The following is a 14,541-nucleotide window of genomic DNA, read 5'->3' as shown; positions in this document are numbered from 1 at the left end:
CAATAAATTAGGGATTGATGGGATGTATCTCAAAATAATAAGAGCTATCTATGACAAACCCACAGCCAATATCATACTGAATGGGCAAAAACTGGAAGCATTCCCTTTGAAAACTGGCACAAGACAGGGATGCCCTCTCTCACCACTCCTATTCAACATAGTGTTGGAAGTTCTGGCCAGGGCAATCAGGCAGGAGAAGGAAATAAAGGGTATTCAATAAGGAAAAGAGGAAGTCAAATTGTCCCTGTTTGCAGATGACATGATTGTATATCTAGAAAACCCCATTGTCTCAGCCCAAAATCTTCTTAAGCTGATAAGCAACTTCAGCAAAGTCTCAGGATACAAAATCGATGTAATAAAATCACAAGCATTCTTATACACCAATAACAGACAAACAGTCAAATCATGAGTGAACTCCCATTCATAATTGCTTCAAAGAGAATAAAATACCTAGGAATCCAAATTGCAAGGGATGTGAAGGACCTCTTCAAGGAGAACTACAAACCACTGCTCAATGAAATAAAAGAGGATACAAGCAGATGGAAGAACATTCCATGCTCATGGGTTGGAAGAATCAATATCATGAAAATGGCCATACTGCCCAAGGTAATTTATGGATTCAATGCCATCCCCATCAAGCTACCAATGATTTTCTTCACAGAATTGGAAAAAACTACTTTAAAGTTCATATGGAACCAAAAAGGAGCCCGCATCACCAAGTCAATCCTAATCCAAAAGAACAAAGCTGGAGGCATCATGCTACCTGACTTCAAACTATACTACAAGGCTACAGTAATCGAAACAGCATGGTACTGGTACCAAAACAGAGATACCGATCAATGGAACAGAACAGAGCCCTCAGAAATAATGCCACATATCTACAATTATCTGATCTTTGACAAACCTTACAAACACAAGCAATGGGGAAAGGATTCCCTATTTAATAAATGGTGCTGGGAAAACTGGCTAGCCATATGTAGAAAGCTGAAACTAGATCCCTTCCTTACACCTTATACAAAAACTAATTCAAGGTGGATTAAAGACTTACATGTTAGACCTAAAACCATAAAAACCTTAGAAGAAAACCTAGGCAATACCATTCAGGATATAGGCATGGGCAAGGACTTCATGTCTAAAACATCAAAAGCAATGGCAACAAAAGCCAAAATAGACAAATGAGATCCAATTAGACTAAAGAGCTTTTGCACAGCAAAAGAAACTACCATCAGAGTGAACAGGCAACCTACACAATGAGAGAAAATTTTCACAACCTATTCATCTGACAAAGGCTAATATCCAGAATCTACAAAGAACTCAAACAAATTTACAAGAAAAAAACAACCAACCCCATCAGAAAGTGGGCGAAGGACATGAACAGACACTTCTCAAAAGAAGACATTTATGCAGCCAAAAAACACATGAAAAAATGCTCATCATCATTGGCCATCAGAGAAACGCAAATCAAAGCCACAATGAGATACCATCTCACACCAGTTAGAATGGCCATCATTAAAAAGTCAGGAAACAACAGGTGCTGGAGAGGATGTGGAGAAACAGGAACACTTTTACACTGTTGGTGGGACTGTAAACTAGTTCAACCATTGTGGAAGTCAGTGTGGCGAGTCCTCAGTGATCCAGAACTAGAAATACCATTTGACCCAGCCATCCCAATACTGGGTATATACCCAAAGTATTACAAATCATGCTGCTGTAAAGACACACGCACATGTATGTTTATTGCGGCACTACTCACAATCGCAAAGACTTGGAACCAACCCAAATGTCCAACAATGATAGAATGGATTAAGAAAATGTGGCACATATACACCATGGAATACTATGCAGCCATAAAAAAGGATGAGTTCATGTCCTTTGTAGGGAAATGGATGAAGCTGGAAACCATCATTCTCAGCAAACTATCGCAAGGACAAAAAACCAAACACCGCATGTTCTCACTCATAGATGGGAATTGAACAATGAGAACACATGGACAGAGGAAGGGGAACATCACATACCGGGGCCTGTTGTGGGGTTGGGGGGAGGGGAGAGGGATAGCATTAGGAGATATACTTAATGTTAAATGACGAGTTAATGGGTGGAGCACACCAACATGGCACATGTATACATATGTAACTAACCTGCACGTTGTGCACATGTACCCTAAAACTTAAAGTATAATAAAAAAAAATAGAACCTTGAGAGAAAAAAGCAAGCTATTTAGGGATATTTATAGTATAATATCACTTATGTAAATTTATAACCCATAGCATAGATGCTCTATATTATTTATGAAAAAGTAAACATTTAATAAAAATATAAAAACAGTGAACTGAGCTTGTAATTATCTCTAGGGAAAGAAAAGGGAAAATCAGATTAGAGATGGTTATATAGTATCAAAAATGCTTCAACTTTTCTCTAGTTTTATTTCTTTAATGAAAAAGGATCCATGATAAATATGAAAATAATGATAAATCATTGAGTCTATGTGGAAAGTTTACAGATACTTGTCATTTTATGTACATTTATGCTTCACAATCCTCTATCCTTTTTTAAAGGACTGTATAATTTTTTTTTTTTTTTTTTTTTTTTTTTTTGAGACGGAGTCTCGCTCTGTCGCCCAGGCTGGAGTGCAGTGGCGCAATCCCGGCTCACTGCAAGCTCCGCCTCCCGGGTGCACGCCATTCTCCTGCCTCAGCCTCTCCAAGTAGCTGGGACTACAGGCGCCCGCCACCACGCCCGGCTAATTTTTTGTATTTTTAGTAGAGACAGGGTTTCACCGTGGTCTCGATCTCCTGACCTCGTGATCCGCCCACCTCGGCCTCCCAAAGTGCTGGGATTACAAGCGTGAGCCACCGTGCCCGGCCTAATTTTTAAAAATATTTTATAATTTTAAAAAACACATACTATGTATTTTTTTAAAAGTTTCCCATGAAAATATTTCATCACTCATGAAAAGTTCCTGTCCCACATAGAAATATCTGTATAGACATTGCAAATGGAGATCACTTTCTTCATTTTTTACTAAACGCCATTTTAAGACACATGCTATACGTTGCTTAAGGACTAGAAACTAGGTAACGTCAGAAGAAATGTAAATAGTGGTAATATGTTACAGAAAAGCAAGGATCAAATAAAGATGCCATGAAGAGCAAGAAAGGTCCAAATGGCATAAAATTGAAAGAGGTGTCCAGAGGTTAGTCCAATGCTCAAAAAACATCCTTGGTATTGAATGAGAAGCCAAAGATGTTACTGTCAAAAAAATTTTTTAAAACAGGTGTGAAAAAAGTTTCTACTTGAATTTTAACTAGGGGGCACTTAGAGAATACGAAGCAGGGCACATGTCAACAATATGATTTATCACTAAGGCTATAATAAATGTCAAGGTTTTTCTCTGGAAGTCAAAACATTAATTATTAAGATCCCACGAGGTTCCCATAGCAACATACCTGAAGAAGGAGCCTTTCAAAAGCCAGAAAGTTGTCCCACTTGGCAGTCTGTGGGTGTTTCAACGTTTGAGCTGTGGCCAGCCCAAGCTGGAGGAGGCCACAGTGATTCGTTAGAGCTTTGAGGTTGTTCTTGAAGAGCTGAATATAGGACACGAGCTGTCCTGGTGTGACTCTCCCTGGAAAAACATAAGAATTTATCAGTGTACCCCCTTCTGGGAATAGTACAAATAATGAGAAGGTTTCCATTAATAATACCACTGTGTTGTATTTGGGCAGAACTTCAGAGCTGACTGCAAGCTTTCCTAAACTATTGTGATTCTTACAACTATATAGTGACAAGAGCAAAATTGGTACTATTATTAATACTTGCATTTTGCAAGTAAGGAAACAGGGATGCTAATTAAGGGATCTGGCCAAGGTCATGTTGCCAGTAGAATTCATTTTATCATTATGTAATACTCTGTAAATAAGTTTTCAAATAAAGTCACACAAATAAATATTTGTTGAGCTCAACTTGGAGTACCTCTTTATGACACATGACATAGCAATCTAAGAGGGAAAAAGGTAAGATTTCTAATTGTGTATGTACATAAAAGATGAGAAATAGGTTATTTCTCATCTAAAACTTTACCATTGATATCAGTGAGTTCATGACAATATTCATGAGATAAAAGCAGTTACCTGGAACAAAAATGTATCAAGAATTACAGTGGCAAAACCACTGGAAGAGGAGGTATCAGCAGAAAGCGTTGGTGTGGGTAACAGCACATTTGGTACAATGGTCACCGACATTTAGAACAAGAGAGCCTACCTCATAAAAGGATAGAGACTGTACAAACACATGTACATCTACAAACACACAAACTCTTGAGGATTCACTCCTTCAGAGCCCCTAACTCCAAGTTTTGCCAATAGCTGTCTTTCCACTGAGTCTCCTCCCACTCTCCAGTCTGTGAAATTTCATTCCTGCCATTCCTCCATGCTATGCACAAAGCTCCTGGACATCAGATTCTCCTCACCAGGCAAAAAGGCAATGGGGCCAAACATAGATGTAAGCCAAGTAATTCATTCCTGTATGTTTCACCCATGCCATGTTTGTGGGTTGTTATACTGAAATCCAAGTTTAGTTGCTTGTTATATCTAGGTTTTTAAATATTTGGCAATAAAACCACCTGCATTTATTTAGCAATTTACACAGTGCTTACACAAACACACCCTTTACTGATTCTCATGGCAACTCCTTGAGGTAGCAAACGAGGCTTGTGCTGCATCTATTAGCCCTGCCTGACATGCAAAGAAAGTAATGTCTTACCCAGTGCTAAATGGCAGATATCACTTAATAAATGGTTTTTGCTAAAAGTAAAGACCTTGTCACATGAAACTCAAAAGCCTACAACATATCTTTCTATCTTTTCACTAATTTTTTTGAAGAGATTAAGAATGTTTAAGTTCTTCATTACCAGTTTATCAGGGCAAGCATTTAAAGAAAAAGAACAGTGGGAATAAGTAGGAGGGTGAGTCTCATGAGTTTCTTTGGTCCCTTGGTAAAGCATGGGTTTGTTCCTGATTCTCAAAGCAGCAAGCTAACAATTTGCTTGCTCAAGTACTCATAGAAAAAAACCTCATTAATACTTTGTTTCTTTATCAGGTTTATTAAGGTATTTTCTACACACAGTAAAATTCAGCCTTTTCTAGTGTACAGTTCTATGAATTTTGACAAATGGATATGGTTGGATAACCACTGTCACAGTCAAAATACAGAACATTCCCATCATTCCAAACAGCTCCCCTTCTTGGTAGTCCATTCACTTTCCCCAATTCCAGCCCTGTTGGTTTACAAACCCTTATCTGTGTTTATCTGATTTCCATCTCACAGTTTTGTCTTTCTAGAGTGTCATATAAATGGAATCACACAGTATGTAGCCATTTGAGTCTGGCTTCTTTCACTGAACCATAATGTATTTGAGATTCATCCACGTTGCTGCTTGTATTAGTGGTTTGCTCTTTTTTCTTGCTGAGGGATATTTCATTGTGTGGGTGTATCATCGTTTATTTAGCCATTTATTTATCTATTCACTAGTTAATGAGTATTTGGGTTGCTTTCAATTTTTCAGAAATTATGAATAAAGCCTTCACAAACATCTGTGTATAGGTCTTTCTGTGTGTACGTGTGTGTATATATACGTTTCATTTTCCTTTAGGCAAATTTCTAGGAGCAGGTTTCTAGGTCAGATGTTAAGTATATGCTTACTTTTAATTTTTTTTTAATTTTTAAGCTTTATTTTGTCACTCTTATCAAACATATCAGAAAGCATATCAACAGTGCATCTTATGTTAAGTTTACAACAAAATTGAACAATGTAGTTGTGTTTGATGAAAAAGTTTTATAGCAAAAAAGCATACAATACAGTCCATTGAAATGCAGGGTTCGTGCTTTTTAGGTACGTTAAAAAGTGGAAAATAAAAGACCTCTGCTACTCAGCAACATAAAACAAGTTTAAAAGACTTGAGTGGAAATCAGACACTTAGGGTTTTGTGAAAAAAACTTCTTGGTACTGACCCACATATACATTTATAGTTCCATTTAGTTATTTTTTTTTAATTTTTATTTTAGGTTCAGAGGTACATGTACTGGTTCGTTATATAGGTAAACTCATGTCATGGGGATTTGGGGAACATAATGTTTGGTCACCCAGGTACTATACCTAGTACCCAATAGTTATTTTTTCTGATCCTCTCCTTCCTCCTACCCTCCACCCTCAAGTAAGCTCCAATATCAGCTGTTCCCCTCTTAGTGTCCATGTGTTCCCATCATTTAGCTCCCACTTATAAGTGAGAACATGCAGTATTTAGTTTAAGCACATGTTTAATTTTATAAGAAATTGGCAAACTGATTTCCAAAGTGGGCTGTACCACCAGCAACATATGAGAGTTTTAGTTGCCTTACAACTTCATCAACACTTGGTTTTGTCAGCTATTTTTATTTTAGCCATTCTAACAGATGTGTAGCAGTATCTCATTGTGGTTTAAAATTTCATTTTCCTAATCACTAATGATGTTAACCACCTTTTCATGTGTGTCTTTTGCCATCCTATATCTGTTTTGGTGACGTGTCTGGTCAAATCTTTTGCTCATTTTTCAATTAGGTTGTTTGTTTTCTTATTACTGAGTTGTGAGTGTCATTCACTTTTATTGATTCAACATATATTTCTGTAACAGGCACTATTCCTGTTTCTAGGAATAAACCTGTGAACAAATCCAGACAAAAATCCCTATGCTTGTAGCCAACAAATAAAACAACTCCTTGATGATCTCCTAATTAATTCAGCCTCTTACGTGTCATTCTATCTAAAGGGATGGGGACCTTTTGTGCAAATCATTAACATTTTTCAGAAATGATATTCTCTGACACCTATTATATTAAATATGTAAGAACAAATTTTCACACAAAATGGTTTCAAAACTTAAGATTGCCATGAGCTCCACTTATTTATATAAACACTGTACTGCAGGTGATGGCAGTGTGGCTCCTAAACACATAGAACTTAGTCTATCAAGACAAACATTCATTTAATGATCATACAAATAATTACTTAAACATGATAGTGATAAGTACTGCCAAAGAAAAATACAAAGTATCTTGAAGATGTGAAAGGCTCTACATGATACGAAAACTGCCTACCTCTCCAACCCCATCTCCTCAACTGAAAGAAGAGGAATTAAATAGATTCAAAATATATACAATTCATTTCTTCTATAACTATCTTTTAGAGAGACTCCAGGAAATGGGAATCACCAGAGGAAGCCATCAGAGGATATGCTCAGATTTCTATTGTAACAACCGTATGTTCATTTTAAAGATAAAAGTGTCTTTGATTTAAAAACACAGCCCAGGCTCGGCGCGGTGGCTCACGCCTGTAATCCCAGCACTTTGAGAGGCCGAAGCGGGCAGATCACGAGGTCAGGAGATAGACACCATCCTGGCTAACATGGTGAAATCCCGTCCCTACTAAAAATACAAAAAAATTAGTCGGGCTTGGTGGCGGGCGCCTGTAGTCCCAGCTATTCCGGTGGCTGAGGCAGGAGAATGGCGTGAACCCAGGAGGCGGAGCTTGCAGTGAGCCGAGATCTGGCCACTGCACTCTAGCCCAGGGACAGAACTGGACTCCATCTCAAAAAAAAAAAAAAAAAAAAAAAAAACAATCCTCACCAGGCGCAGTGACTCACGCCTGTAATCCCAGCACTTTTGGAGGCCGAGGTGAGTGGATCACCTGAGGTCCAGAGTTGGAGACCAGCCTGACCAACATGGCGAAACCCTGTTTCTACTAAAAATTCAAAAATTAGCCGGGCATGGTGGTGGGCGCCTGTAGTCCCAGCTACTCAGGAGGCTGAGGCAGGAGAATCACTTGAACCCAGAAGGTGGAGGTTGCAGTGAGCCGAGATTGCACCACTGCATTCCAGCCTGGGCAACACAGTAAGACTCCATCTCAAAAAAAAAAGTCAAAATTTTTAGCCAATTAGCATTTCCTAGCTGAGACCCAGACTCAGCTACCATATTTATGTAACGTCACCTTCTCATATAAGGCATATGATCTAAAGGAACAAATGGGTATATCTCCTAACAAAATATCAACACCACACTACCTTGTGTTCCTTGCGGATTCAGTAGTTATTCACCTTTTCTACTCTGTTCTATTCCCCTTTGTATGTCCTTTTTTACACACTCATGCCACTAATCCTTCGCTATGTATAAATCATGAAAGCAGATTTTTTTTTCCTAAAAATCCCTAAGAGGCTAACTGGAATTTAAGTAAAAAAGTAATTCACACAGATGCTCTAAAAGAAAAAGGCCAGTGACATTTTTAAAATTTTTAAATTTAACCATAACCTTACCGAACACAAATGGAAATCAACTAATTGACTATCAAAAATGCTGCAGTAAGACTAACCACTGAAGTAAAATTTTTAGTTTATATAAACTAAACCAGCAAGCAACTAGACAAGTGTTGAAAAAGTAATGGACAGAACATTTATTCATACTTCACCTTACAAAAACAAGCAAACAAACAAAACCCTTGACAGACAGATTTACATGGTTATTTAAGAATGTCAACCCACCAGGCTTTACAGCACATTTTAAAAGCCATAAAACAAAGGTTATTTCATATTAAGACTGCATAAATACATAGCAACTTTTTAAAATGTGATTTTCAGTTAGGCTTTATTTTTCTTTCTTCTTTTTTTTTTTCCTTGTAGAGACAAGGTCTTGTTATGTTGCCCAGGTTGGTATCAAACTCCTGGCCTCAAGCAATCCTCCCACCTCCCAAAGTACTGGGATTACAGGTGTGAGCCACCATACCTGGCCCTTATTTCACTTTTAAGAAAGAGAAACAGGCTTCTGGTTTCAATTTAGCTAAGAGAAAAACACAAAACTTCATCAAACATCAATTCTATACATTTTCAAAACTGTTATTAAAATATAAATTTATCTCTTGGGTAAAAGGTTACAGATTTAGAAAACAAAAGGATTTAATATTATGTCAATATTGTTTGTGATTCTTATGATATTGAATTCAACTAAATTCCAATGCATTATGCAGCTGTATTAGTCCATTCTCACAGTTATATAAAGAAATACCCGAGACTGGGCAATTTATAAAGGAAAGAGGTTTAATGGCCTCACAGTTCTGCATGACTGAGGAGGGCTCAGGAAACTTACAATCATGGCAGAAGGGGAAGCAAACATGTCCATCTTCACAAGGTGGGAGTAGAGAGAAAAGTGAGTAGTAAAGAGGCAACAGCCCCTTATAAAACCATCGTATCTTGTGAGAACTCACTATCACCAGTACAGCATCGGGGAAACTGCCCCCATGATACAATTACCTCCACCTGGTCTCTCTCTGGGGATTATGGGGATTACAATTCAACATGAGATTTGGGTGGGGACACAAAGCCTAACCACATCAGAAATTATTCTTCCAATTACTGCATATACTTGACAAATTATAGCTTTCTCAATCTGTTTTCTGGCTGGTAAAATATACTTAAAATATTTACACATGTATAATTCTTTATTGGCACTTTTAAAGACTATTCTATCATAATCGTTCTGTCAGATTTGATTTAATGGCAAAACTGTTATGATGGGAAAGAGCAACCATCATAAGAAATTTTGTCTAGAGGCCAGGCATGGTGGCTCACGCCTGTAATCCCAGCACTTTGGGAGGCTCAGGCATGCAGATCACTTGAGGCCAGGAGTTTGAGACAAGCCTGGCCAACATGGCGAAACCCCATCTCTACTGAAAGTACAAAAATTAGCCAGGCATAGTACCATATGCCTGTAATCCTAGCTACTAAGGAGGCTGAGGCATGAGAATTGCCTGTGCCCAGGAGACAGAGGTTGCAGTGAGCTGAGATTGCCCCATTGCACTCCAGCCTGGGCAACAGAGGGAAACTCTGTCTGGAAAAAAAAAGAAAGAAAGAAATTTTGTCTAGAATGGCATATTTAACAAACAAAAAATTGTAAAACCCTTGATATAAGAAACAGTCATATTGTCATTGAATGTTTTTTATTCATTCAATTCTGCAAAGATGAATGAAAATCCAGTGTGTAGAATTTGAATAAACAGACATATATGTTTTAAGACTTGCATTCTTAGAAATCTAATGTCAGCATTTCATTTTTCTCCTTTTCAATCATTTTCTAATATAATAAAGGCAATTTATATTAGAATATTTAAATATAATATATTCTGCTAAAACTCTGGTTTATTAGTTCATATACAACTGGCAAACAGGAATTATGTCAATATTATTCAAAAGTCACATCTGTTCATTTGAGATTTTTTCCCCATTATTTTAACATTTTGTGCTACCACAGAAAGCAGCTAAACACAAAGTAAATGAGCACAACTGAACACATCAAGCTACGAGAAGAATTGAGTACCCTACGAAGCGCCCATTCATCCTTGCTTTTCCTCTTGGCTCTGCTGGCCGTGCGCCCTGTTTTGGAAGTGCTTCCTGTTTGATTCGACCTGATCTCCGTTGCATTTTGCTCTTGACTTCCTAACTAAACAAACTCAACTCCTCTTATACCTTCCAATGAGCTACTGTAAACTCTTTTGCTCACATAAAATTCTATGTATGCTGTAACATTGATTTATAGAAATTTAGCATGTCTTTTTAACTGTGCTAATATTTTTATCAAGAATTTTAATGTTTTTGTAAGTGCTCCAATTACAAGGTTGCATAGATTTTTGAATGGGCTCCTGCTGATACCATAAGCCCTGATTCCTAGTATGTGATGCAAAACCCAAGTTTTTCAGAAATGCATATGTATCATAGCAGAAAAAATACCCATAACTGATATATAGACGGGGGTGAACTTTACTAAGATTAAACTGTTGATTAGTAGACAGCACCATGAAAGAAATCCTCAAATGTTAATTCAACAGTTGACACAAGAGAAACAGAATCTTGAGTATGCCAGATGGCCTATGAGTTTCGTAAATAATGTGCAAAAGACTCAAGAGGCTACCCTGAGCACATGTGTTTATATTGGCTCCTCAGGAGATGCATCAGAATGATAAAAAGTAATAAAAAGGGGTAGAAATGCACTCAAGAAGATCACCGAAATAGTCTATAAGCAGACAAAAGACTTCAACACCTTTTCCCCTCACCTGTTGGTTATCTCTGGAACTTACATTATATATTTTAGCTTTCCTTTTTGTTCTGCAACTAAGCAATATCTTATAGCTGTCCATGTTCTTAGTAGAGGATATTAAGTCCCTTGCCCTTCTCTTTATTTCTTCTTTCCCTCTTTTGTCTTTTAAAGTCATCAGTATTCATATTTTTACCTGGTCAAGATTGATAGCATTTCTATTTTATTCCATAATCATAGCAGATTATGGTTTTACTAAAGTATTTTGTGCTTTTTCTGTAGTTTGATTCTAAAAGTTCAAAATCAATAAATAGTGTTTACAACATCATAAACTGTGTAACAATTCTATTCTCTTGTAATGTGAAGATTCACAGTGATTGTGTCTAATTTAGAGCTTTTTCAAACTTTTATTTTAGGTTCAGGGGTAGAGGTGCAGGTTTGTTATGAGGTTAATTCTTTCTACTTGCTTCTCGGTAAGCCTATTTAATTTGAATACAGTTTTCTTCTGTCTTTTGGGAAAGTTTCATATTCTTTCATACTAATTGCTCTCTGTCTTTTGAAACTACTAATAGTTCATGGGCCTTCTAGATTGCTTCCGTATGTTTGTCTTTTCTCTGATCTTCTACACTTCTTTCTATATTCTCTTCTCTCTCCTTTGTTCCTACATTTTAGGAGATTTTCTTGATTTATCTTTAAACTATTGACTGAAGTTTTTGGCTAAATATTTTATTTTCACAATGATATCTTTACTATCCGAGGGCCCTTTTTAAAACAGCTTTATTGAGATATAACTTACATACTATAAAATTCCCCCCTTAAAGTATACAGTTCAGTGGTTTTTGGTATATTCACAGAGTTGTACAACCATCAGTGTGGTATAATTTCAAAACATTTTTATTAGCCTAAAAAGCAACCCCATACCCAAATAAAAAAGATTTTATGTATCTATACATAATAGAATTTCAGCTGAACAAAATTTCCAGCTAAAAGACATAACTGTACTTAGCTATACCAGGAAATAAAAAAAACAACAGAAATGATAATATTCAAGTAAATTCAGCAATAATTGAACTCTTTTTTTAATATAGTAAAACTATCATCATGTGTGGTTTTTTAAATTTAATGAAGTATAAATTTCTAGACGGTGAAAGAGCGATGGATGAGTACTAATTTATGGAGGAAAGCAAACAATAAAAATCAACTCCCACCTCGATAAGAGGCTTTGCTTGGAATATGTGAAAAGGCTCTGAGCACAGAAGGAGTTACCTGCCCATGAGCGACTCCAGCCTCAGAATCCTCAGGGATAATAGAGGCGGATAGTGAGGAGTATAACCTACATAAAGCACATGAATCTTAAGCATACAGTTCAAATAATTTTTACGTATGTATATATCCATTACTCACCAACCACAGCAAGGTATAAAATATGTCAAGCACTTTAGAAGTCTCCCTTGTATACTTACCCAGTTGATAGTCTCCTCCTAAAGGGAAACACAACAGATCATTTTTTGTCTATGTATTTTTTCTTGTCTGGCTTCTTTTGTTCCCAAATCTCATTTCTTGTTGTTTCTTGTTTTACTGCTCTATATGACCATAACAGTTTCCTTATCAATTCTACTGTTAAAACATTTAGGTTTTATCGTCTGGGGCCATCATAAATACTGATGGTATGAACATTCTACGACATGCCTTTCAGTGGACACAATCATTTGTTTCTATTGGATATATACACAGGTTTGGAACTATTGGATGGGTGAATACTAGTTTTACTTGATATTGTCAGTTTTCCATGGTTGTACCAATATCCTCACATGTTTTACATGTTTTTTGTTTTCTGTTTTTAAGGCAGAGTCTCAGTGTGTAATCCAGGCTGGGGTGCAATGGTGCAATCTCAGCTCACTGCAACCTCTGCCTCCCAGGTTCAAGTGATTCTCATGGCTCAGCCTCCCGAGAAGCTGGGATTACAGGAGCCCACGACCACACCTGGTTAATTTTTGTATTTTTTTTTCTTTTAGTAGAGACAGGGTTTCACCATGTTGGCCAGTTACATTTGCTTTACCATAACTTAACGTAATTTTAAAATATGCATGTAGGCCAGGCGCAGTGGCTCACGCCTGTAATCCCAGCACTTTGGGAGGCCAAGGCAGGCAGACCACGAGGTCAGGAGATCGAGACCATCCTGGCTAACACGGTGAAACCCCGTCTCTACTAAAAATACAAAAAAATTAGCCGGGCGTGGTGGCGGGCGCCTGTAGTCCCAGCTACTTGGGAGGCTGAGGCAGGAGAATGGCGTGAACCCGGGAGGTGGAGCTTGCAGTGAGCCGAGATCGCGCCACTGCACTCCAGCCTGGGCGACAGAGCAAGACTCCATCTCAAAAAAAAAAAAATGCATGTAATGAAGCATTACTTGCATAATGTAATGTATGATTGATAAGTTTCTTTCATGGTATTTTACGCTGCGTAGCCAAAAGTCTAATGAGTAAAAAAAAAAATCACAACAGAAACCACATTGCCACATTACCATACTATTAATATGCACCTTCATTTTTCTTATTGCTTATTTGTTTATCTACTTCCTTTCTTACCTTATTATACAGAAAAAAGTTGGAAAGGCAAGAAAACAATTTAAGAAGGCCGGGCGCGGTGGCTCACGCTTGTAATCCCAGCACTTTGGGAGGCCGAGGCGGGCGGATCACGAGGTCAGGAGATCGAGACCACGGTGAAACCCCGTCTCTACTAAAAATACAAAAAATTAGCCGGGTGTGGTGGCGGGCGCCTGTAGTCCCAGCTACTCGGGAGGCTGAGGCAGGAGAATGGCGTGAACCCAGGAGGCGGGAGCTTGCAGTGAGCCGAGATCGCGCCACTGCACTCCAGCCTGGGCGACAGAGCGAGACTCCGTCTCAAAAAAAAAAAAAAAAAAAAAAAAAAAGAAAACAATTTAAGAAAACAGGTTACTTTGAAGAACAGGATGGTGGGGTCAGGGAAGACAGGAAGTGTACATTCATTTTTTATTTTATATGTTGTCATTTGAATTTTCCATAAGCTTGTGCTAGTATAACTTTTGAAATATTGTCTAGGTTCTGACATAAAATAATATGTCTCATGTAGAATGGACAGATGTGTATTTTTCTCTGGGAAATTTGACTTTATTACTATTGCTATTTGTACAATGCGTTCAACAGATAAAAAGAAGAGAGATAATAACTGCCTACTTCTTACCTCAATGGAGTTTAAACGAGAAAGAAATATGGTTAACATGCATATTTAAGTCAGCCACAAGAAAAAAATATCCTGCTCATAAAGACTATTAGATACTGAAACAATTTATTAAAGGGGGAAGAGGGATGAAATTATAAATCTTCTCCCACAGGGATTTGGAGGACCATACATACAGCCAACCGTATAGTGAAAGTTGGATAAAGCCCAGCTGGGAAT

At 37.6% G+C, this 14,541-nt stretch overlaps 1 protein-coding gene across 5 annotated transcripts in view; it reads right to left on the bottom strand.

Moving 5' to 3' along the window:
* SCFD2 (sec1 family domain containing 2) overlaps window positions 1-14,541 on the bottom strand; it is a 489,317-nt gene that overhangs the window by 391,944 nt on the left and 82,832 nt on the right. For all 5 annotated transcript variants that reach the window (XM_055294679.2, XM_055294682.2, XM_063611223.1 and 2 more), the window contains exon 4: window positions 3,447-3,622. In XM_055294679.2, the coding sequence (XP_055150654.2) occupies window positions 3,447-3,622 (176 nt within the window). The remainder of the gene's footprint in view (window positions 1-3,446; window positions 3,623-14,541) is intronic.

The sequence above is a fragment of the Symphalangus syndactylus genome, chromosome 10 (genome assembly GCF_028878055.3).
Source record: "Symphalangus syndactylus isolate Jambi chromosome 10, NHGRI_mSymSyn1-v2.1_pri, whole genome shotgun sequence".
NCBI classification, from domain to species: Eukaryota; Metazoa; Chordata; class Mammalia; order Primates; family Hylobatidae; genus Symphalangus; species Symphalangus syndactylus.
The sequence above is the reverse complement of the archived record's forward strand: the minus strand, read 5'-3'. Positions and strand labels throughout refer to the sequence as shown.